We start from the raw sequence: 23,745 nt of genomic DNA, 5'->3' as shown, positions 1-23,745 counted from the left end.
ACTGAAAAACTTGGGTGTGTCTCTCATTGTCGTCTGTGGGCTACACACTACAATGTATTGATATATACTTTGAGTCTTTGATGGGGAGAGTGTGAGGGAGAGGAGTCAAAGCCAAACAGCTAAAGTTTGAGGCTTTTTGGGTTTAGGCTTTTCATTATTGGTTTTTTTTATTTTTAGGTTCAATTATTTCAATGTATTTTGTCCCAAATTCAAGGGTCTGAATCAATGGATGGACCCTCCTATGGCTCCACAATGTCCCCTCATACTTTGGGGTTTTGGGTTTTCCTCAATAAGGCTTTGAGCCGTAGGAGATCACTATGCATGTCCCTTCTCACTTGTCCACTAGTCCCACTTTAAAGAAGAAATAAAGCCATTAAGTGACCTTCCCCAACCATTTAGTGGTCCAAAACTAAATTATGGTCTGTAAATTTAGTTGTTGATAAACCTTGGTCGTTATAGGCAAATGGTCCAAGAGAAGGTGCCAATTAATGAGGTGATGATCCAAAAATATATATTAAAAACAAAATATGAGGTGATGATCAAAATTGGACTGTCGGTTCTTATACAATTAGATAAATCGAATTGAGACTCATAAAAAATACAACAAATTGAATATAGTTTGCGAAAAAGAATTGGTCATTTACTTGTCAATCCATCAAGATCTGTTTAATAAATGGTAAACAAATATGAACATGTAGAACTCCTTTAGAGATAAAAAAAAATTACATGGATCGATCAGTGAAATTAGGAGCGAAACAAGTAAGCCTGTGACGTTTAGTTTGATGGATTATTAAGATCGCTTGTTTAATACATTAGTTAGATCTTGGAATTTCATTTCCAACACAATCATGAGTTAGGGTTGAGTTTATGTATTAGGAAATGTTAATGAATGTTAGAATGATAGCATGTTCAAAAGGGGGGGCCTCAATTCAACTAAATTATGTGGATATTGCTCCTTATAAACATACCAAGACTTTGTAAAAGAGAATGAAGAAAAAGGCCTCTAACCCATGGAATGGAAGATGAGCAAAGAAGGTAAGGAAAAATGAGCCTTGGTGCACACAAAATTATGCTTTTGGGTGACAGTTCAGGTGGTGAAGGATCTGGTTGCAGTGGGACTGTTGAGGTGGAGGAGCCAAGCTCAACATCTATTGGTTCTCCGTTCGGGGAGACTCCCTCTACGTAGGGTAGTTATGGATGATTTAGAATAAGTTAGCTTGCTAACATGTCATGGTTACTAGGAGTTTTTTAGGTTATGGTTTAGATTGCTTAGACTTGCTAGGTAGTTTTGCATGGTTCAATTTTTACGTAGTCTGCAATGACGATTGCATAGTTTAATTTTTACGTAGTCTGTATGACACGACCCACCCCGAATTTCACCCTGAAACCCGGAGTAAGTCATGCGGGGACCACTTCTAAGGAAAATTTACCGTAAAAATTGATAAAACCTCCCTTGAAAATGGACAACCCTAACTCGAAAAATTCAAATTTACTCTTATTACAGCACGTCCAAACGTCACATACTTATCCAGCTAAAAACAGCAAATCTTATCCTTCAGAAATTCTAAACATGAAGTCAACCGACCGAGCACACTACTGAAATAATATACAATAATCCCAAAGTATTCAGAGCTACTAGACACTAGCAGAAGCAAGAAAACACTAGTAGGTTAAACAGGTAACCTACTGATGAAAACTGGCGGAAAAACTGGTGACTATTCCTCGCCTCCTACTAGATCTAAACCGAACTCTGCAGACTGGGCATTTTAAAACAAAGAGCCCAGGGGAAGACATTTGAAACACGTTAGAGTGAGTGGACAAAAATAAATTTTAAAAGAAAATAAATCTTTATGCTTCCCAAATTAACTTCTGAGAAAAATAATTAACAGCATGCAACAAGCTCAAAAGCTTTTAAAAATTTACCGAAACGTGACTAGCCGCGCTAGTCACCAACACTTCAAAAATAAGAGCCTCTCAGGCTAACATAAAATATGTATGTATTACACTCGTCATATCCATTGTATGAATTTTCTTGAAACAACAAAGACAAATAGAAAATTCACACAAGGCTACGACGCTTGCGTCTAACGCTCACGTCGCACTATAATGACATTTTACCTCATTATAGTGGAAAAGACGGTGTATAAATATATATATACGCGCATATCCCCTATATAAATTATTATATTTATATAGGGCTACGACGATTGCGTCTAACGCTCACGTCGCACCATAATGGAATTTTACCTCAGTATGGTGGAAAAGCACGTATAGCTAGCTAGCATTCCCTCATATACATATTATTCTCATAATCATCCAAATATGGATATATATACATACTCACCGAAATTCTCAATTTCGGTTATTCTCTAACCACATAAATTATTTCGCATGCACATTATTTAAAATAAAAGTCCACTCACAAATTAGGCCTAAGCCTGATGTCGATCTGGGGCCTCGTCAGCTCAAGCCTCCTCACGACCTGATCCAAAAATAATATTAATTTCCCAGTCCGAAATTCCAATATTTACGCAAAATAGGCAAAATTAACCGAGAGCAAAATTAACCATTGCCTAACTTCGAAATGGTCCACATTTCAACCCTAGAACCAGCAGCAGTAACTACACCTTCCCACAGTTTAAACAACTTTAATCCAACGGCCGGATTTTACATTAAATCACCGCCAAAATACCAAACTTAGGAAATTCACAAACCTATCCAAAACTCATCCAAAAATTCCATAACTCACTCCAATAAACTCCCCTTAATATTCCAAATTTAAAAACATTAAAATCTCCCAAACAGCTCCGGCGCCGGCAGCGGCGGCCGGAGGCCGATTTCGGCGACCTCCAATGCCTATGAAATTTTGACAGAATAATCCTCTCATCATGCTCTACAACTCTCTTAACTAGCACAAACACCAATTCCAAGCCTAACTAGGGTAATCGACTAAAAATATCCTAAAAGCCCTAGAAATTTCAACTCCACATTTCTCCTTACCTAGCTCAAGAGAGGGTGAGCTCTTTGGAGGGGTTGCTGCACGGGAGGAGGGCTACAAAACGAGCTAAGGATCGCCGGTTTTAGTGGCCAGAGGAAGGAGCTCCGGCGAGGGAACCACCACGGCTTCCAACGGCTTCGGGCGTCGTTCCTCACTCACGGCGGCGCTAGGGGAGCTGTCACCGGGCCAGGGAAGATGCTGGGTTGGAGACCGATCAAACGAGACCGATGCGGCGGCAGATGGTGGCCGGATGGCGGAGGGCGGACAGCCAGAAGTTTCCGGCAGGGGGAGGGGCTCGGGAGGAAAACCGGGAGAGAGGGAGAAGAGAAAAAGAGGGAGATGGGTTTGGGCCTCTCCAAACCGGTCCAATACTCATATATCAACCCACTCCAAAATAAAACACCCCGAAAAAATAATACCCGAATAAAAATTACCTTTTACTAGCTAAAATTTACTATTTTTACCGTCGTCATATTTTCCTTCTACGAATAATCATCTGCACATAATCGTCCCCGAAACCCCTCTAGGGACCAATTAAACTATTAACTCAATGACGGAGACGGTAAAATTCTTATTATAATCAAGCTAGTAAATAAGGTAAAAATTTAAGGGTCGGGATGTGACACTGTAATGACGAATCGTGTTTTTGTTGTTCCTCTACATTATTAATGTATGGATTGACATCCCCATTTCAAAAAAAGAAAAAGACCTCTAAATGTTTTATAGATCTAGTTCACTATATTACATATAGGAAAAAAAAAGTAACTTATTGCATCCGAAATGGCACAACTCATGATCCATAAACATGATGAAAACTTTAACAAATCACTCATGAAAGTTACTCTTCTCTCCTTGTATGTGAAGCTGAACATTATGAAATGAGATGATCACCCTTTCTCATGTACATTTTTCACATGTTACATGTAAATGATTTGTTAGATGGCAAGTTGTGATTTTTTTTGAAGGGCTCTACTTCCGGAACTATATTCCCTCCCTTGTATTGTCTTGAATAAAGCCAAGATCCTCTAGTTTTTGTGACGTATTACTCTGCACCCCTATATACTATACTGTAATGATTAATAACTAGAGCATTATACTTGCATTGCTATCATGCTTACAATTTCAACTTTTTATTTGCCGAATTGACACCGACTAACTTGTTTGAGATAGTTGACATAAAACTAAAACAATCAACATATACAATAAGGATGAATTAAAAGTAAAAAAACTAGTAAAGGATTGGAAGAAATGAAAAACAACAGCAAAGAAAAACAGAGGTCCAAAAAGAAGAATATTTTGAGTTTAGGGCCATTAAAATAAATAAAATTTTAAACCTCCTTTAAAAAAGAAAAAAGTTTTAACCCACCCTAATTCTTTAAAGGAAGATGACTTAAATTCGACTCAATAATGTTGGTCTAATGAAAACATGTTAGGTTGCAAGTGGGGCGGACACTGAGAAGATTCTCTTAGTATTAGGAGGTTATTGGTTCGAGCCCGAGCTTCTGAAAAACATCCCTTAAAATAGGCCATGCCTAAATTGCTTCCGGCCCAAAATGACAGCTCACTCGGTCATCAGGGTTAGATATTCTCTTGGAAGTGGGTGTCAGGTATCCTCAAATTTTCATCAAAACCCAAACTTGACTCAAAAAGATCAAACCTTTATGTTAGGATCAATCTGTTACAAGAAAAGGAAAATGCAAAGAAGCAATGAAACAATACAATTTTGTCGGTGAGTCGTGGCTTGGTGAGTTAAGGAGTTTAACTTACAACTTTGAGGTCACGAGTTCAAACCTCACGACATATGTAGGGTGTGTGCTAGTTATTTAATATATATATATATAATTTAAAAAAAAAAGAAAAAAAAGAAGAAGCAATGAAACAATACAAACTGTTCTTTGACACTCACGAAAAAACACACCGTAAACACGTCCTCATTTAGGGTTTCTAAAAACGGTTTTCCATTCCATCCTACAGAGTGGTCGGACGAGAGTTGAAGGCGGCCATTTGGTGGTCTAACCTTGCAAGATGGTGGCAGTGGAACGAGAAAGGGAGACTTTTCTTAGGTGCGGACCAAGTCGTTGTTCGGTTGTTATGTGTTGCAGACTTGCAGTGAGGTTGTGCTCCGGTGGAAAGACTTTGTCGTCAATATAGAGTGTCGTACTGTTCAGACCAGGCTAGCGAGGCAGTGGGTTGGAGCGGCGATGCGATGAGATGGGTAAAGCTTCGCGACGTTGACGTACTCGAATCGAATTCCTTGATATGGGTCATGTTTGTTTTTTTGCGGTGGATTTTGGAGGATGAAGCTCCTTGATTGGCGGCAAGATGGCGGAGCTGCGATCAGACATCGATCAACAACAGTTTGGGCCAGGAATCGAGGTGGCATGCTCTTCGAGGTCCAAGGGGTATTGTTTGGACCTGGGTTCTGTTTGGGCCTAGTCTGGTTTTTTTCTTGATTTTTTTTTTGTGTGGTTTTTATTTGTTTTGGTGGCTTTTGTTTGTGATCCCTCCTCTCTAGGCGAGTGTTTGTGGTTTTGATAGGTTTGTGTCGTTTTGGTCGTGTTGGTAGGGCCATGTTTGTGGTGTCAGGTCCAGGGACTATCAGTTTTAACGTTGGTGTTTTCTTATTGTCAATGTAATGGAAGGTTGACTCTACATATATGATGGCGGTTTTGGTGTATAGTGCTTGGGAGAGTTGTTTCTAATTAAGGTTGGTTGTCAGGAGGTATCGAGGCTTCTGAATTAGGTTAGGGTATGTTACATTTGGACCATTTCAGTTCATGGTCATTGTAATCACTGGTGTTGATAGGGAGGAGTGTGAGGACTTGTTTTATCTCTCATGGTTGTAACGTTGGTTGATATTATATAAAGTTTTACTTTTTAAAAAAAATTAATACAAACTATTCTTTATTCATCCGTACAAATCAGGAGAATCACTGCTACGGGATCGGAGGTACTAGTTTAATCTGGTTTCCAGCCTTCACAAATTATTTTAGAATCAGATGCTCTCTCTGTCATTGATGCTTTTGATAAGGATGTCGAGGATTGGTTTGTGGAAGGAATGCTTATTCATGAAGTCAAATCTATGTTTTAATTCTTTCCTTTAGTTTCATGTAATTATTGGCCAAAGAAATGTAATCAGACAACACATAGGCTTGTCAGATACACACTTTTGTTTCTTGCATTTCAAGTTTGGGTTGAAGAAGGACCACAATGGCTATTCGAAACTCTTTAGAGTTTAGACTGATGTAACTTTATGATTTTGTTCGATCCATGTTCCTTTTCTCAAATAAATAAATAAATAAATAAGGATTAAATTCAGTTTACCCCCTCAATGTTTGGGTCTAAAATCAGTTCAGTCCCTGATCTTTTTTTTAATCATGATGGTTCTTGTACTTCTAATTTTCATCACACAAGTCCAGAATTCATATTTTACTCCAAACATGATGTCACAAAATGACATGGCATAAACAGCATGACCTACTTTTTTGATTTTTAGACCTTAATAAGGATAGAATGTCCAAATTACCCTCTGTTTGGAACAAAATCAAATCTAAACTTCATTCTGTTCGACTTTCCAGTTCCACCTCTTCTTCTTCCAAATCAAACCCCAATCTACTTCTTCTTTATCTTCTTCATCATTAAAACTCAAAACTTAGAATAAGATTATCAAAACATGTAGTAAAACATATTCTAGCAATCACCATAGCTCAAAGATTGATGCTTGTTACTACTCAAAGCTAACCTGCCATGGTAAACAACAACAGCAACTCCCACAAATTTGAGCCCCCTTCTCTGGTTTCAATTTGACCCAATTTGGAAAGAGCTTGTCGAATTCCAAACTGATTTTGAGATGCCTAAACATGCCTCTCGCATGAATAAACATACCCATACACATACCATCACAACCCAATGTTCAACCGAAGCAAGAAAACAAAAATGAAATTCTCGACTGCCTTGATCTTCCTTGAGCTTCCACCGCCGCTTCTTCTAATAAGATTTATAAGGGTGCTGAGATGGGAGTGGCAGTGTTGAAGGCCCGAGTAGGTGACAAGGCCATTCAGGGTTGGGTTGCTCCCATCTAGAGTGTCCATCTAAACAACCAGTCCCCTCTCCCCGAAATGGTGTCATCGTGTTCCAATAATACTCGACTACTGAAGCGATAGATCTCGGAGAGAGAGAGGGAGAGGTGCATCTTTTTGGGGATTATTTTTTTTTAATCTTTTCAATTAAAAATGTCTATATGCCCTTCTTGTGGGTCATGTTGTTGGTGCAAAGTTGGCTTGTGACGTCATGTTCGGAAAAAATTTGATTTTTGGACTTGTGTGATGAAAATTAGAAGTATAAGGATCATCATGATTAAAAAAAAAAGATCAAGGAGTGAATTGATTTTAGACCCAAACATTGAGGGGGTAAACTGAATTTAATCCAATAAATAAATAAATTCAGGAGAATAACCGTTTATAACTTATAAGTTATAGGATTAAATTGAGTTTACCTTCTCAAACTTTAGCTCTAAAATCAGTCTGGTCCCTGAACTTTTTTTTTTAATCAAGATGATCCCTATACTTTTATCAGTCGTCTCCAAATTTTGAATTTGACTCTAACCATGACGTCACATGCTGAGTTGGCTCCGACATAAGGGCCTATTTTTCAAATTTTGACCCTCTCAGGAAGGTATATTTGACATTTACACATATTAAACCTTAATAATAAACTCATTATCAAAAAAATAATTATAATTCTCTTCCTCTCTAATCTCTATATTTCTCTTCCTGTTAAAAAAAATATATATATTTCTCTAGTCATTTACTCCGATGACCCCTCTTCTCTTTTTGTGCCTTTTTTGATGTCAATCAATCTCGAGTAAGAGGAGAAGGCTAAGCTCTTCCGACTTGATCCATGAATTGTTGACTTGATCTAAGATTTCTTATTCATCTTCACAAGGATTGGTGGCGGTGTATACTCTATGCTGGGGGTGGAGAGGATCTGCTAAGAAGGAAGTGTTGGGTGGAGAGGGACTTCTAAGAAGAAAGATAAAGAAAAGGGGCTAGCAATAACGAAAAGGCTTTTCACCACTTCAATTTCAGATTCTAATTTCTATTTTTCTTTCTTCCATCTCATTCAATTTTTTTCTTTTTTGTGTTCATATGAATGCATTGGTTGCTTTATATTTTGGTTTTTATTTGGGTTTATGAGGCTTTTGCGGGTTGGATATGTCTTATCATTGAGTTTCTAGCAAAATCTAGTGTTCTAGATGTGTGTGGTTTTGAAAGTGAAGGTGTAGGACATAAACAAATGGTATAGAAGTGTACCTGTTGGAGATGGGAGGGTGTGGTTGAGCTGATAATCAATTGAGTACACCTACGAAAGGATTTGAGTTTCGGGGGTTAGAGTTTAACATAAAGAGGGTAGGTAAGACATTTTATCCAAATTTTAGGTCAAATTCTGATAAGTGAGTCCTCATGTCATGGTCAACTCAGCTTGTGATGTCATGTTTACAGTCAATTTCGAAATTCGAAGACGATTGATGTAAATTGAAAGTATAAGGATCATCCTGATTAAGAAAAAAGTTCGAGGATCAAATCAAACTGATTTTAGAGATAAAGTTTGAGGGGGTGAATTAATTTAATCTTAAGTTATAACTATCTAGAACTTCCTACCTACAACTGGGCCTAAACCACTACAATCTGGGTTTAGCCCTTTACAGTTTACACTACATGAAGATGAAGGCTACTCTGCTGCTCCTAAACTACATGCTATGTACGTCTGATATAGAAGGACGTCTACTGCGGTGAAAGAAGGAAGCTATTGTAGAAGAATGTTAAGACCAAGCCCATTGTTAGCCAAAAAGCCACCCTCAAGTATAAGGGGTACAAGTAATAGTATAGAGATTTAAGAAAGGTTGTCGAACCCACGAGGATTGGATTCTTTTCACTAGCTAGGGTGTTAACCTCAAGAGAGCTAGAATATGGAAATGTACAATCACAAACCTAAACATAAGGAAATCTAGGCTCATGGTGAGTATGTGCATTGTGGAAGTAGTGATTTGATTTTTGGGTTTTTGAGGTTGTGAACTAAACTAAACTAAATGCTCAAATGTAAACTAAATTACTCTAAACTAAACTAGCGGGATAATGGATGAATGAAGTTAGGATTCGAATTGTTTCATGCTTTAACATTCAAAGGTTACCAAGCTCTAAACATTATCATGTCATGACAAACTCACATACTTAAAGTGGTAAATTCTAAACAAATGCATTCAACTCTTGAACTAGCATGTAGGAATGTTAACTAAAATTACATCAAATTATAATATATCATCAATCCATACAAGATTGGTTAGGGCTTTCAACCCTAACCCCACAAAGTACTACTCACTCATAATTACATAAACAAACTTCATAATCAAATTAAACATCAAAATAGATCTAGAGTTTAAGGGAGAGAGTTGGCTTAGTAGTGTGTTGATTGATCCCCAAGCTCACGTCTTGGTAGTGGTGGTGATGATGGTGATTTCCTCTCCTTCTTGCTCTTGATGTTTGATGATAAGAGATGGTGAAGCTTGATCTATGCTTTGAGTGAATAGGTGGAGTGGATGGAGAAAATGGTATAGATAAGAGAATGGAGAAATAGTGTATTGGTGGTGGTGTTAATGGAGGTTTGGGTAAGAGATGGTGGTGGTGATGGAGGAGATGGAGTAGATTGGGGAAGGAAGAGGATGGATTTGGATTTTGGGAGAAGGAGAAGGAGGTTTGTGGTGGAAAAGAGAGAAAAAGGTAGAGAAAGGAGTGAATGGGTGGATGGTGTGTGTAATGAGAGAGGGAAAGTATTAAATAGAAGAAATAAGGGAAAGAGGAGAAGCTAATCTTCTCCCATCCGGATGAAGCAAAGGAAGAAAAAGCAAAGAGCTAGCACAAAAGTCAATAAAGCTAGCTAGGGAGATTGAGTGTTAGGGAGGAGAAAGAGGAACATAATCATGAGAGAGTAGAGTAGAGTAGAGTAGGAAAATGTGTGTATAGTGATGCCTATTATCCAAAGGATTATAGGGTAGAGGCAATTGTATTACTCAATCTCCTTAGTCATCTTTGTTCCTCCTTCATGGTGATCGAAAAAGGTATGGCACCACCAAAAGTGGTGTTGAGCCCCCATTTGTGCCGCCAATAGTGGTGGTTCGTCGGAATCTGGAAATCTATGTCTTGCTCCACATTGGACCGTTATTCTTTCTAGCTCCGATTCTCCATATTAATGCCAAAAATGCATGTTTCCATCACTCTTGCAATATTCCTAGATAAATGGAAAATGATTTAGTGAAAGCTAAAATGAACTAAAAAACAAGGCAAATTCAATATTTAGGGGAATGAAAATATGTGTAAATTACGGTCTAACACCCATACCTAAGCCTAATCACCACATCAGCCCACTCCTTCAAAATATCTCTGGACAACTTCTGAATGATGGTATTGAAGCTCAACCACAACAACCCCAGATTACCAGTTGCAAACTTGTCTTCTTTTCAACTGAAACTTCAAGCTGTTCTCATTTAAGTTAGTTTGTCTCCTCTTGTGTAGTGGCGGTCCCCTGTGCCACGTGTTACATTGTTGTTACAAGAGATTTCCTTATATGTTGTAGCTTCTTCTGCATTTGGATCATCAATGAAATGCAAACTCTTTAATTTTACTGTTTTCCCTCTTTTCCATAGTTGTAGTCTATTATCTGGTATCAGAGACTAGACCTGATGCATGGCAACCAAGTCCGGCAACCGTCATCGGCAAACGCGAGTGGGGTTGTGCCTCCCCTTCCCACAACCCAAAACATAACCCTCCCACCCTAAAATAGCTCAACCGCCTCATTCACCATTACAACAGACCACCTCACAACCTTTCAAGCCGCCATAGATGGCCTCCAATCCCATAATGAAACCCTCCAATCTCAAAACGAGGTGCTCCACAACACCATCGATGCCATCCACCGCAGTCAAACTCTCATGAGCCATCAATTTGCAGCCTTCCAAAACCATATTCTCAACCACTGGGGATCTCAACCATCTGCCCCTACACCATCACACCCCACTGCTGCAGGCCCCTCCACCTCTGCCCCCAACCCATCTTAACAAACCTTAAGGTATCAATACTCTTCCCTTGCCCCCCCCCTCCCCGAACACCAACACGCCTGGCCCTCTCACACTCTATGAGCCCCAATACACCCACCCCCCTCAACAATCTCATTTGGGTCCTTTCCACTCTCTCAGCCTTCCCTCAACCTACAACCAACTCACCACCACCTCTTCAGACCCCACCCCCCTCAACAATCTCATTTGGGTCCTTTCCACCCTCTCAGCCTTCCCTCAACCTACAACCAACTCACCACCACCTCTTCAGACCCACAGGGGCCAACCTCCTCACCAACTACCACCTCCTAACCATCACTATTACTACCCACCCCCACCTGAACCACCCCATTACAGACCCCCCTAGTTCGATCTACCTCGATTCAACGGTGATGATGTTATTGGCTGGCTAGCCATTGCCGAGCGCTACTTACGCACCAACCATGTTCCGCACCAAGACAAGGTCCAAACAGCGGTGACTCACTTCGGCCCCGATGCCTCGGTGTGGATGAACGCCTACGAACTCCGCCACCCCAATCCCACTTAGGATGTGTTTGTCACTGCTCTCCTTGCTCGTCTTGGAGCAAGAAGTAGCTCTGATTTCAAAGGCATGCTTGCCTATCTCCAACAGACGAGTTCATTGTGGCCTTCACCAAGCTCTCTTGCCGTTCCCCTGACTGGCTTGAGAGCGAACTCATTCACATTTCATTGAGGGTCTCCACCCTGAGCTCTTTCATGTTGTCAAGGCCATGCGACCCCCCACCCTTGCCGAAGCACAAAGATTGGCCAAGTATTACGAAACTCGCAATAACGCTCTTCGGCCACCCAACCCATTTCGACCTCGGCCTCCGTCTTTCTCCATACCCAGAACCAATTTCACATACCACAACCCCACCAGCACAACCACCTTCAAACCACCACCTACTGAAACTCTCCCACCTCGGCCCTACCTCACTACCACTACCACTCACCCTCAAAGACCCACCCCATTTCGCCACCTCTCGACACCGGAGCAGCGTGAACGTCGAGCTAAGGGTCTCTGTTTCAATTGTGATGACAAGTGGGATGAACACCACGTTTGTCGTCAACCCTTCATGGCAATTATTGATTACCACCAGCCTCCAGACGAAACCAACCCAGACAATACTACCTCCAATACCTTCTGTGATACCGCTGAAGAGCACATTGAGGAGCCAAACCATATCTTTCCACTCCACAAAATCACCAACACCTCACTCAGTGATATGATGAGATTGAAAGGCTCGGTAGGTGACATACCAATTGATATCTTCATCGATTGCGGCTCCATAATGAATTTCCTAAACCCGGCGGTGGTTAACCAGTTAGGTGTTCCCATAGAACCTTCGGCAGCCATGCAATTCACCACTGCCTCCGGCCATACCCTCACGCCCTCGGGACAGGCTCACAACATCACAATCAACTCTCAAGGGTATAGCTTCACAAGCTCCTTTCTCCTTCTACCCGTAGCTGGCTGCGATTTGGTACTCGGCGCTCAATGGTTGGACACCTTGGGTTTCATTGGGTGGCATTTCCTCGACAAAATCATGGTCTTTGTCGCTGACGGTCAAGGCCACGTGCTGCGCGGCATCACCGCTCACCCAACCAAACCAATTCCTGATGCCGATATCTTAAAACTCATCTCTCCTGAACACCTTGAAGCACACAGTCTCCTCTGCTCTATATCACCAAAGATTACCACCACCATACACCACCCTCAAATCACAGACCTCTTACAAAAATACCCCCACCTGTTTGAAAACTCTACAGGCCTTCCCCCTTCTCAAGCCATGGACCATAAAGTCCCTCTCTTACCCAACTCTGACCCAATTAGCGTTAGGCCCTACCGCTATGCCCATTCACAGAAAAAAGAGTTGGAAGCCCAAGTTGCTGACATGTTGAAGCAAGGGTTGATTCGGCCCAGTTCCAACCCTTTTTCATCCCCGGTCTTGTTGGTGCGCAAGAAGGATGAAGGGTGGAGGTTTTGCGTAGACTACTGCGACTTGAATGCAGTCACCATCAAAGACCGTTTCCCCATTCCTGTAGTCGACGAATTGTTGGATGAGTTACACGGTGCCACCGTTTTTTCCAAGCTAGACCTTCGTTCCAGATATCATCAAATCCGGATGAGTGCCGACGACATCCACAAAACCGCATTCCGCACTCACGACGGCCATTATGAGTTCATGGTAATGCCCTTTGGCTTATCCAATGCCACTTCAACTTTCCAAGCTCTTATGAATCATATTTTTCGTGCCTTGCTTCGGAAGCACGTGTTGGTATTTTTTGATGATATTTTGGTTTATAGCAAAGACCTTGCTTCTCATTTAATCCACCTTGAAGAGGTGCTTCAATTGCTACATCTCCACAAACTATATGTGAAGCTTTCCAAGTGCACTTTTGCTCAGCCAAGTGTCAACTATTTGGGCATACAATTTTGGCACAAGGAGTGGCTATGGATACAAGTAAAATTCAATGCATCATGCAGTGGCCAAAACCCAAGTCCATCAAGGCTCTACGTGGCTTTTTGGGTCTCATAGGGTATTATCGTCGGTTTGTGAAGCATTATGGCTCATTGCAAAACCACTTAATGACATGCTCAAGACTGGAAATTTTATGTAGACACCCAATTCAAAGGCTGCCTTCATTGCACTCAAGAACGCCAAAACCTCTGCACCGGTCCTTACACTTCCAAATTTTGGAGAAGAGTTCTTCATTGAAACCGACGCTAGTGGATTGGGCATCGGGGCAGTTCTCTCCCAACACAAACATCTGGTGGCATTCCTCAGTAAGTGTCTATCACCAAAAAACCAAGCTCTGTCAACCTATGAGAAAGAGATGATTGCAGTATAGTTTGCAGTGGAAAAATGGCGACCATACCTGCTTGGGCATTCCTTTACCATCCTCACCGATCACCAGCCACTTCAGCACATGTTCACCCAGCGAATCAACACCCCTGCTCAACACCGGTGGATGTCTAAACTCTTGGGATATAACTTTCGTGTCCAGTACCGAGCCGGCCATCTTAATACTATGCCAGATATCCTTTCCCACAGGCATGAGTTCCTTGCTATACAGGCCTTCTCATCACCAATCGCTGACAACATCACCGCCATCACAAAAGCCTGCAAAACTGATCTCGAGGCCAGTGTCATCATCACAGTCTTGGAGAAACAAGAACCTACGAGAAAAGGGTTCTCCCTGCTAGATGGCCACCTCCTTTACAAGAACCGGCTGTTTGTACCCCAAAGCACCGATTGGAGGAGCAAGATTCTACATGACTTTCACTCAGCATTGACCGTAGGTCATTCCGGCTACCTACGCACCTTCAAGCGCCTCTCTAGGAACTTTGCTTGGCCCGAAATGCACCGTGACATGAAAAGCTACGTTGCTTGTTGCGACCACTGCCAACGCAACAATTACGAAGCCGTACACCCTCCCGGTCTCTTACAACCCCTACCAGTGCCTGAGATGACACGACCCACCCCGAATTTCACCCTGAAACCCGGAGTAAGTCGTGTGGGGACCACCTCCAAGGAAGATATTACCGAAATTTCGGCATAACCTCCCTTAAAAATGAACAACTTTTCCCAAAGAAAACCTGCAAACACTCCCAAAAAAATTCAATCCCACCTTAACTCCTAGAGCCTACGTGCTCCCCGAATATAACCACCACCAACAACAACATAACATTATGCAAACATCAAATATAATTATCCAAAAAGATAACATAAATCCTCCAACAAATATTCTAAAATGTCAACATGCCTTCGCTCACAACCGAAATAATATTATACAATATCCCCAAGGGAAAATCAGAGCTATTAGACACTAGAGGAAGCAAGAAAAACACAAGTAGGTTAAACAGGTAACCTACTAGTGAAAAGTGGTGGAAATACGGGTGACTATGCCTCGCCTCCTACTAGAACTAACCCGAACTCTGCAGACTGGGCATTTTAAAACGAATGGCCCAAGAGAAAACATTTAATAACTTTAGAGTGAGTGGATAAAAATAAATTAATAAAAATATTTATGCTTCCCCATTTTAATTTCCAAAGAAAATATACTACATGCGGCAGTTCAAAAGCGTTCAACTCATAAACTGGCAATTCCTCGACTAGCTCTGGCTAGTCACTAACTCAAATAAAATGGAGCCTCTCAGGCTAAATTATATATAATCATATATTCGTATGTATTTACACCCATCAGACTCCTTGTATGAATCCTAGAAATAATTTAGAAAAAAATAGAAATTCATACAAGGCTACAACGTTGGCGTCTACCGCTCACGTTGCGCCATAATGGTATTTTTCCTCATTATGACCGAAGAGGACGGTGTATTTATATACGCGTGGACTCCCTATATGAAAACCTAAATAAACCAGAAAAGAAATTAGTGTTCATATAGGGCTATGACGCTAGTGTTCAACACTCACGTCACGTCATAATGACATTTTACCTCATTATGACTGACCAAGCACGTATGGCTAGCTAACATTTATATACATACTATACTCATAATATCCATAAACATATCCGCCGAAAATCTCATTTTCGGGATCTCTCCAAAGGAGGAAAATTGCCAAATATCAGAGAAAGAAATAAATCTCAGGAAAAGAAATAAATGATCAACAGATTAATTCATCGCATGCTTTTCAATTTAACACAAAGGTCCACTCACAAATTAGGCCTAAGCCTGATGACGCTCCGAGGCTTCCTCTGCTCGGGTCTCCCCTCGTCCTGTTCCAAATATATAATTAATTTCCCACTAAAAATCCAATAATTAAACACAATGGGCAAAATTAAACGTGAGCCTCCCACACACTCATCATTGCCCAACTTCGCCATTCTTAACTTAAAATGACTCAAACTTCACCGAACATACCAGCAGCCTTAAATCAACCTTCCACAGATTAATGACTTAAATCCTACGGCCGGATTCTACATTAATAACCGCCAAAAATACCAAACTTCGGAAATTCACAAACCTATCCAAAACTCATCCGAAAATTCCATAACTCACATCAATATACTCCCCTTAATATTCCACATTTAAAACCCTAAAAATCTCCCAAACAGCGGTGGCACCGGCGACATCCAATTCCTATGAAATTTTGACAACATCTTCCTCTCATCAAGCTCTACAACTTTCCTAACTAGCACAAACCCAAAATCCAAGCCTAACTAGGTCAATCAAACGAAAACAACACAAAAAGCCCTAGAGCTTCCACTCACCGGTTCTCCTCACCTGAAGCAAACTGGACCGAGTCCTTCTAGGGCAAGGCAACTGGGTTGGAGATCTTCAAAACCATACCAAGCTTGCCCGAATTGGTGGCCGGAGGAGGGAGTTCCGACGATGGAGGACTTTGGGCAGCCCGAGGTTCTAGGCGAGAGAACTCTTTCACGGCGGCGCTAGGGTGGCTGTCACCGGTCCAGGGATGTAGTTGGGTCGGAGGGCAACCGAACGGGATCGGAGCGGCGGCGAACGGCCGGACGGCGGCAGGCGGACGACCGGAAGTTCGCCGGGGAGAGGGAGCTCGGGGGTGGGGGGGGGGGGGGAGCTAGGGAGACCATGAGAAGAAGAGAAGAGAAAGAAAAAAAGAGAGGGCTGGGCTTTGACCACCTCTTGGCCCGGTCCAACACCCTTATACAACCCAAATCCAAAATAAAACACCCCGAAAAATAATACCCGAATTAAAAATTATCTTTTACCAGCTAAAATTTACTATTTTTACCGTCGTCATATTTTCCTCCTACGAATCACTCTCCGAAACAATCGTCCCCCACAATCCCACTAAGGACCAATTATACTATAACTTCATTGACGGAGACAGTAAAATTCTTATTATAACCAAGTTGATAAATAAGGTAAAAATTTAAAGGTCGGGAGACGTGACACGAGAACATTTGGGTTGACATCGCGATGGACTTTATAGATAGGTTACCGGTCTCAGAGGGCAAAACTTCCATCCTGGTAGTTATTGACAGGCTATCAAAACAAGCTCACTTCATCGCTGTACACAGCAGCCCAAATTGCCGAAACGTTCACCAGAGAGGTCTTCCGCCTACATGGCATGCCTCGTTTCATCGTCAGCGATCGTGACCGCATCTTCATCAGCCAATTCTGGGAGCACTTCTTCAAGCTCCAAGGCACCCAACTTTGTCGCAGCTCCGCCTATCACCCACAAAACCGATGGCCAATCAGAGGTGCTAAATCGCACACTAGAACACTACCTCCGGTGTTTCATCAATGACAAACCAACCAATTGGGCGAACCTCCTCCACTGGGCAGAGTGGTGGTACAATTCCACCTATCATGCCACCATCAAAATGACTCCATTCGAGGCGGTATACGGTTACCCATCCCCTGCTATCACCCGCTATCTTCCGGGCTCAACCTCAGTCGGCTCCGTGGACAAGAATTTGAAAAACCGCGACTCTCTGCTTGCAACCTTGAAGAGCCACATACATTCGGCCCAAAACCGGATGAAGCAACACTCTGATAAGAAGAGGACTGAGCGCGACTTTATCGAGGGTGACTTGGTCTTCCTCAAATTGCACCCATACCGCCTACAATCTGTGGTCCGCCGTCCAGCCCACAAGCTTGCTCCTCGTTTCTATGGACCATTCCAGATCGCTGCACGAATCGGGAAGGTCGCCTACAAACTCAGCTTGCCTGCCAACTCCAAGATCCACCCCATCTTCCATGTGTCTTTGCTTAAGTGCCGGATTGGAGATCAGACACCGGTCGCCACCACACTTCCTCAGTTTGACAATAGTGGCGCTCTCACCTGGGAACCAGAGCGCGTGGTGGATATGCACATCGTCAAGAAGAAAAGACGTTCAGTTACAGAATGGTTAGTGGTTTGGGCAGGGCTCCCAGCTGATGATGCCACGTGGGAAGAGGCTTACTCTATCATGAAAAAGTTTCCCACCTTCCAAGCTTGAGGAGAAGCTTGCTTTCAAAGGGGGAGGACTTGTTAAGACCAAGGCCATACCGCCCAATCACCACATCAGCCCACTCCTTCTTCAAAATATCTCTGGACAACTTCTGAATGATGGTATTGAAGCTCAACAACAACAACCCCAGATTACCAGTTGCAAACTTGTCTTCTTTCCAACTGAAACTCCAAGCTGTTCTCATTTGAATTAGTTTGTCTCCTCTTGTGTAGTGGCGGTCCCCTGTCCCACGTGTTGCATTGTTGTTGCAAAAGATTTCCTTATATGTTGTAGCTTCTTCTGCATTTGGATCATCAATGAAATGCAAACTCTTTAATTTTACTGTTTTCCCTCTTTTCCGTAGTTGTAGTCTATTAAAGAACAAGGTGAGGTAAAGAGAACGGGTTCCATCACAGAGCCCTGAATATGGAGCCAGAGAGAAAGCTGACGGCGGCGACCGCGGCGGCCTTCCAAGAAGCGGATTAGTTCTGTCCAGGTGGCAGCTGGTCGGCGCTTCAATTGGCCGTCGAGTTACAGTGTGGCGGCCGTGACTCGCGCCAAAAAGCTGAGCAACTCTTTCTCCGATATCGTGTCCTGGGTCAATCACTCCACCGGTAATCTTAATCTCCTCAAATTTGTCTCGTGTAAATTTCGATTTTTGTGCCGAATCTTTAACTCAATTTCTCCGGATTGCACTACCTAATTTGTCAATTTTGTGCCGAAATATGTGAAATTTTCTTACAATGATTAGTGTTATGATCAGTTTATTAGGTGGCATGCTGCAGTGTCTGATAGTATCTTGATGAATTGTATTAGGAAGAAATGTTGTAAACTTAATGATATGCTTGTGGTGGGAAACAGAGAGTCATCTGCTTCCCCTAAAATGAGGAACCATTAAGGAGATTTGTGAGACCTTGTAATCAGTCGTCTTTAGAAACTCGAACTCTTTCATTCTCTGAACAGGATAGTTCTCCTTTTCGTCCTTTCTTTTGTGGATTTTTTATGAAGTTAGCTGTGGAGTTAATGAATATGCTTATGGAATGCTAGGAGAATGTGTAGATTGTATTTCAAGTCTATTGAGAGCTTAAGGCTGGTTGACATCTGCGATGCAATTTTGTACTGGCAGCTTTATGGTTTATTTTTGCCTTTGGATTTGCACAAGTAGTCGGAAAGTTCATAATTTATGCATGCAGAATGGTCAGATAGTAATTTTAATTCTAATGAGTGGGCAAGGGAATCTGTAATAGGGGATATGAGTGATGAAATTTCAGACCAGCTGTTTTTTCTTTCCTGTGTTTATAACTTCTAATTGGCTTCTGATTTTGCACAGGTTGCTAAAAAAATAATGATTATGCATGGAGAATGTTTGGATCGCAATTTCAAGTCGATTGAAAGCTTAAGGGAAGCCAACAGTCGAAGAGTTCCTACTCATGTCAAACAGGTAAGTTTTATTAGAACCCTGTGCCCTCAAGAGTTATGATAGTTCTTTGAGTTTGCCAGATCTTTCTGTTGAAGAATTCCTGTGGATGTGGATATTGGTATTTGGTATATCTTGTTTAGGAGAGTGCTCAAAATTAAGTAATGATCAAGTTTATGATAATATTTTACATATCAGTAAACTCTTTATCTTCCTTACTCATGCCCGGATGTGGATGATGATGAAGATAGCGATGAGGACGATGATGCTGGCATGAATGAAGATGATTCAACAAACATGATTGTGGACAAATCAGAGTCTCATGCAAAGAGAGCCACAGACCAAGCAGGCAGATGAAGCAGAAGATGGTTGGGAGGTAGTCGGACGAAGAAGAGGAAAGGGCAAAAGGAATTAGGTTAAACTCCTCGTATGTAACCCCCCGTACGCTACATTTCATACAAAGTTTAGTCAATCTTTAACTCGAGGTAGAGTAATCATATGCAGACACAGTTGTTAATCAGTATAAGATGCTAATCAGTCTTATCTATTCTAATTTTATACCTTTGCGCTTGTAGAAAATAGAAATAGACTCAAAGATGTCAAGGGATGAAGTTTAATAGGTCAAGAATCTCCTTTGGAACTCTTCAAATTCAAACAAAGATGTTAACCAACAAAAACACTTGCCGCAAGAATCGAAACAGATTGCCTTATGAAATTCCCCATCAATTGCTCAAACGACATTAGTCATGATCCCACATTGCAAATCCACGCATTTCAGATTCTCTGTTTTGATTATCCACTGAACACCATTATGGAAAAAGGGTGCCTAATCCAACATTAGTCGGTGAGTAAAGTTCGTGAGTTCGACTTATGGTTAATAAGTAATGACCATAAGTCGTTTAATTTTTTTTATATTGAAATTTAAGTCGTAGTTTGATCCCTCCTCTTCTCTCTGCTAAAATACTAAAATAGACATCAGCAAATTTATCTTTGCAGACAACTGAGACTCTCAAAAAACAAAGAAAGATGCTGAAGATGATCCGAGCAACTGCTGCTTCTTCTTGTTTTCATTGCAGCAGAACAAGAAATATGCCATTACTTCACTCTTCTCTTGTGCTCTTGGCTGTTAACAATTACTTGGCTTTGTTTCATTCTAAATCCTCAAACCCAACCAAATCTAAACATACCCAATACCCAGAGTCTGTGAGAGATCCTCACCCGCCTTCAGTGCCCAGAGTGAGTAAATTGAGAGAAACCAAGATAGGAAAACGACCCAGAGTGAGTGATGTTGACGATGCCTTGAAGGTGTTCGACGAAATGCTTCACTCGCGTCCTCTGCCTCCTGTTATCCCTTTCAATCAAATCTTGACTCAACTTGTCAAATTCAAACAATATTCTGCAGTCATCGCTTTGAGTAGAAAGATAGGTCTGATCGGAATTGCTCCTGATTATTATACTCTCGCTATTCTCATCAACTGCTATTGCCATTTGAATAGATTGCTGTTTGGCTTATCTGTCTTGGGTCAGTTCTTCAAATTGGGTCTTCAACCAAATGTTATTACCTTTAACACTCTAATCAACGGCTTTGTTCTCGACAATCAAGTGCAAGAAGCGGCACGATTTTTCAACAAAATGCGTAAGGCAGGTCATTGTAAGCCCGATGTGTTTACATTCAACACACTTATAAAGGGCTCCTCCAAGACGGGAAACAACAGTGCGGCCATGCAATTACTTAGTAAGATGGAAGAAAACGGTTATATGCCTGACATAGTCTCCTATAACACTGTCATTGACGGTCTATGCAAGGCCACACTCATGATGAAGCATTGAAACTCTTTGCAGAAATGATCAGCAGAGGTATTACTCCATGTGTTAAAACTTACACCTCTTTGATTCAAGGAGTTTGTGATTTCGGCCGGTGGGAACAAGCTATCAGGTTGTTGAATTATATGGTGAGTTTGAATTATATGGTGAGTCAAGGTGTCTTTCCAGATGTCGTCACCTTCAATGTCTTGGTTGATACAATCTGTAAGGAAGGGAAGGTTGTGGAAGCCCAAAGTGTGATTGACATCATGTTTCAAAGACATATCGAACCTACTGTGGTTACGTACAATTCGCTTATGGACGGTTACTGTTTGCGAGGAGAGATGAATGAGGCGAAACAAGTATTTGATCTAATGGTTCAGAAGGGTTCCATAGTTGATGTTTGTAGTTGTAATATATTGATAAACGGATATTGCAAGAGTAAAACGGTCGATCAGGCTTATAAGGTTTTCAAGAGAATGAATTGTTGGGAGCTGGTTCCAGACACCATCACCTATACCACTCTTATTGACGGATTTTGCAAAGTGGGGAGGATGCAAGATGCCCAAAAGTTGTTCTCTGAGATGCATTGTGGTGGCCAACTTCCAAATGTTCAAACTTACGCTGTTTTACTTGATGGCCTTTGTAACAACCAACAACTTTCTACGGCACTGGAACTGCTTAGAGAGATGGAAGGGAAGAAGTTGGAACTAGATATTGTAACCTACAACATTATCATTGAAGGTTTGTGCAAAGCTGGAGAAATGGATTCTGCAATAAATGTCTTCTCTGGTTTGTCATCAAAGCATATTCAACCTGATGTTTGGACATATACCATAATGATCAGTGGACTTTGTGAAGGTGGCCTTTTAAGTGAAGCTGAAAAGTTGTTGACAGAAATGGAGGAGAAAGGCTGTTCTCCAGATGATTGTACCTATAACACAATCATCCAAGGTTTTTTCAATAACAATGAGTCGTCAAGGGCTACGGGACTTATTCTAGAAATGTGTGAGAGGGGTTTCTCTGCAGATGCATCGACTATGGAGTTGATTGCTGATTTATTGTTGAAGGGTACAGTGGATCCTGTATTATTAGCATGGCTTAAAGATACAGTCTGATGCTGCAGTGCTGCTCCTTTGGCAACCTTGGATGTTCTGTCAATCCTGTTTGTAAGTCCACCATTGAAACACAATATCAATTCCTTGTTCCACTCCAATTTTTAGCACATTTGTGTACATGACTGAATATTTTTATTCATGGACGGATTGCCATGTTGCTGGGCCCTTGGCTTGCTTAGAATTCTGATGATTTAAGTGGCATGGTCTCTTATCTAATTGAATTTTATGTATTATCTGAAGATTTCGTTTGTTTTGTGTTCCGTTGTTTCTCTAATTAATGAAAGAGGGGTAGAGTTGAAGAGATGAGAGATGTTAACTAGTGAGAGAATGTAATAATGTCCAAATCTAATTTGAGTTTTTGTAATCAATTTATCCCATCATCAAGTTCATCTTCCTCCCCTCTCATTCTTTCTTTGCAAAAATGTTAACTTTCTGTGAAGGCCTTTTTTTGGACATGTTTCTTAATCTTGAAGTCCAATATTTCAATTTTAAATTATTCATCATGTGTTATTCCATCTACTTAAATATATTCATTTTGTTTGTTATCTCATTTGGCTGTGGTAATGTGATGGATTACCAGATTATCCGGATGGAGACCACCATGTTGATTTACGAAATGAGGGCCAGCATCAAAGAATTTTATGGTGAGTTGGGTTCAGTGTAGATACCTTTAATAATGTAGTAATGTTTACACAAATGTTTGACATTGTATAGGTGGAAGTTAATCTGCAGTAGATAAACACTTACATTCCTTGTTCTTATTTTGATGGAACTTTGTTATTCCTTAATGTGTTGTGCTTTACATGTTTTTCCATTTACGGACAGGGGTGATATTTCCTTCTTTGTTGCAACTTCAAAAGGGCATCACTGATATGAAGCACACAGGGCAGAAAAGAGGTTTTGTACCATCAGATTCAGAAGAAAGGATGAGTTGGAGAGAGAAGAGAAGAAGAGAAGAAGAGTGGAATTTGCATAGAGGGGAACAAAACAAAGTTATGTTGCCCAACACCCCAACTGCAGTCATTAATTGTGTTTGAGCTTTGATGTGTTAGTGACGATGGTTATCTCTACAAGGAAGTGAAGGAACTACCAATAGAAGAAAAATATTCATGTGGCCAAGGAGACATGCGGAGACCTTGTGTCCGAGTAGACTAAGAACAAAAAGCACAGCGGAATGAACAAGAACACAAGGCAAAAAGCACAGCTGAATGAACAAGAACACAAGGCATTACTAGTTGAACAAAAAGAATTGCCTCTGTTTACATGCTGTTGCACACATGTATAGCTAGCTTAACCCATTAGCATGAGTGGTATTGATGAGTAGCAGAATCTAACAAACCTGAAC

General features: G+C 41.3%; 2 protein-coding genes and 1 non-coding gene across 3 annotated transcripts; all 3 read left to right on the top strand.

The window, feature by feature from the left end:
• Window positions 1-20,568: 20,568 nt before the first annotated feature.
• On the top strand, window positions 20,569-21,309 carry LOC101293183 (pentatricopeptide repeat-containing protein At1g12300, mitochondrial-like). Its single transcript, XM_004296276.1, has one exon. It carries the CDS (start codon window positions 20,569-20,571, stop codon window positions 21,307-21,309), a length of 741 nt encoding a protein of 246 aa, XP_004296324.1.
• A 14-nt stretch (window positions 21,310-21,323) lies between these two features.
• Window positions 21,324-22,155, top strand: LOC101292883 (pentatricopeptide repeat-containing protein At3g22470, mitochondrial-like). The gene is made up of 2 exons (XM_004296275.1): window positions 21,324-22,026; window positions 22,130-22,155. Exons 1-2 carry the CDS (start codon window positions 21,324-21,326, stop codon window positions 22,153-22,155), a joined length of 729 nt encoding a protein of 242 aa, XP_004296323.1.
• LOC101299364 lies at window positions 21,772-23,482 on the top strand. Its single transcript, XR_184332.1, has 3 exons — window positions 21,772-22,451; window positions 22,981-23,044; window positions 23,226-23,482. It is a non-coding gene; the product is annotated as an uncharacterized LOC101299364 (transcript).
• Window positions 23,483-23,745: the final 263 nt, after the last annotated feature.

This window comes from Fragaria vesca, linkage group LG3 (assembly GCF_000184155.1).
Source record: "Fragaria vesca subsp. vesca linkage group LG3, FraVesHawaii_1.0, whole genome shotgun sequence".
Taxonomy (NCBI): domain Eukaryota; kingdom Viridiplantae; phylum Streptophyta; class Magnoliopsida; order Rosales; family Rosaceae; genus Fragaria; species Fragaria vesca.
Note: the sequence above shows the minus strand (reverse complement) of the source record. Positions and strands in the feature narration are given on the sequence as shown.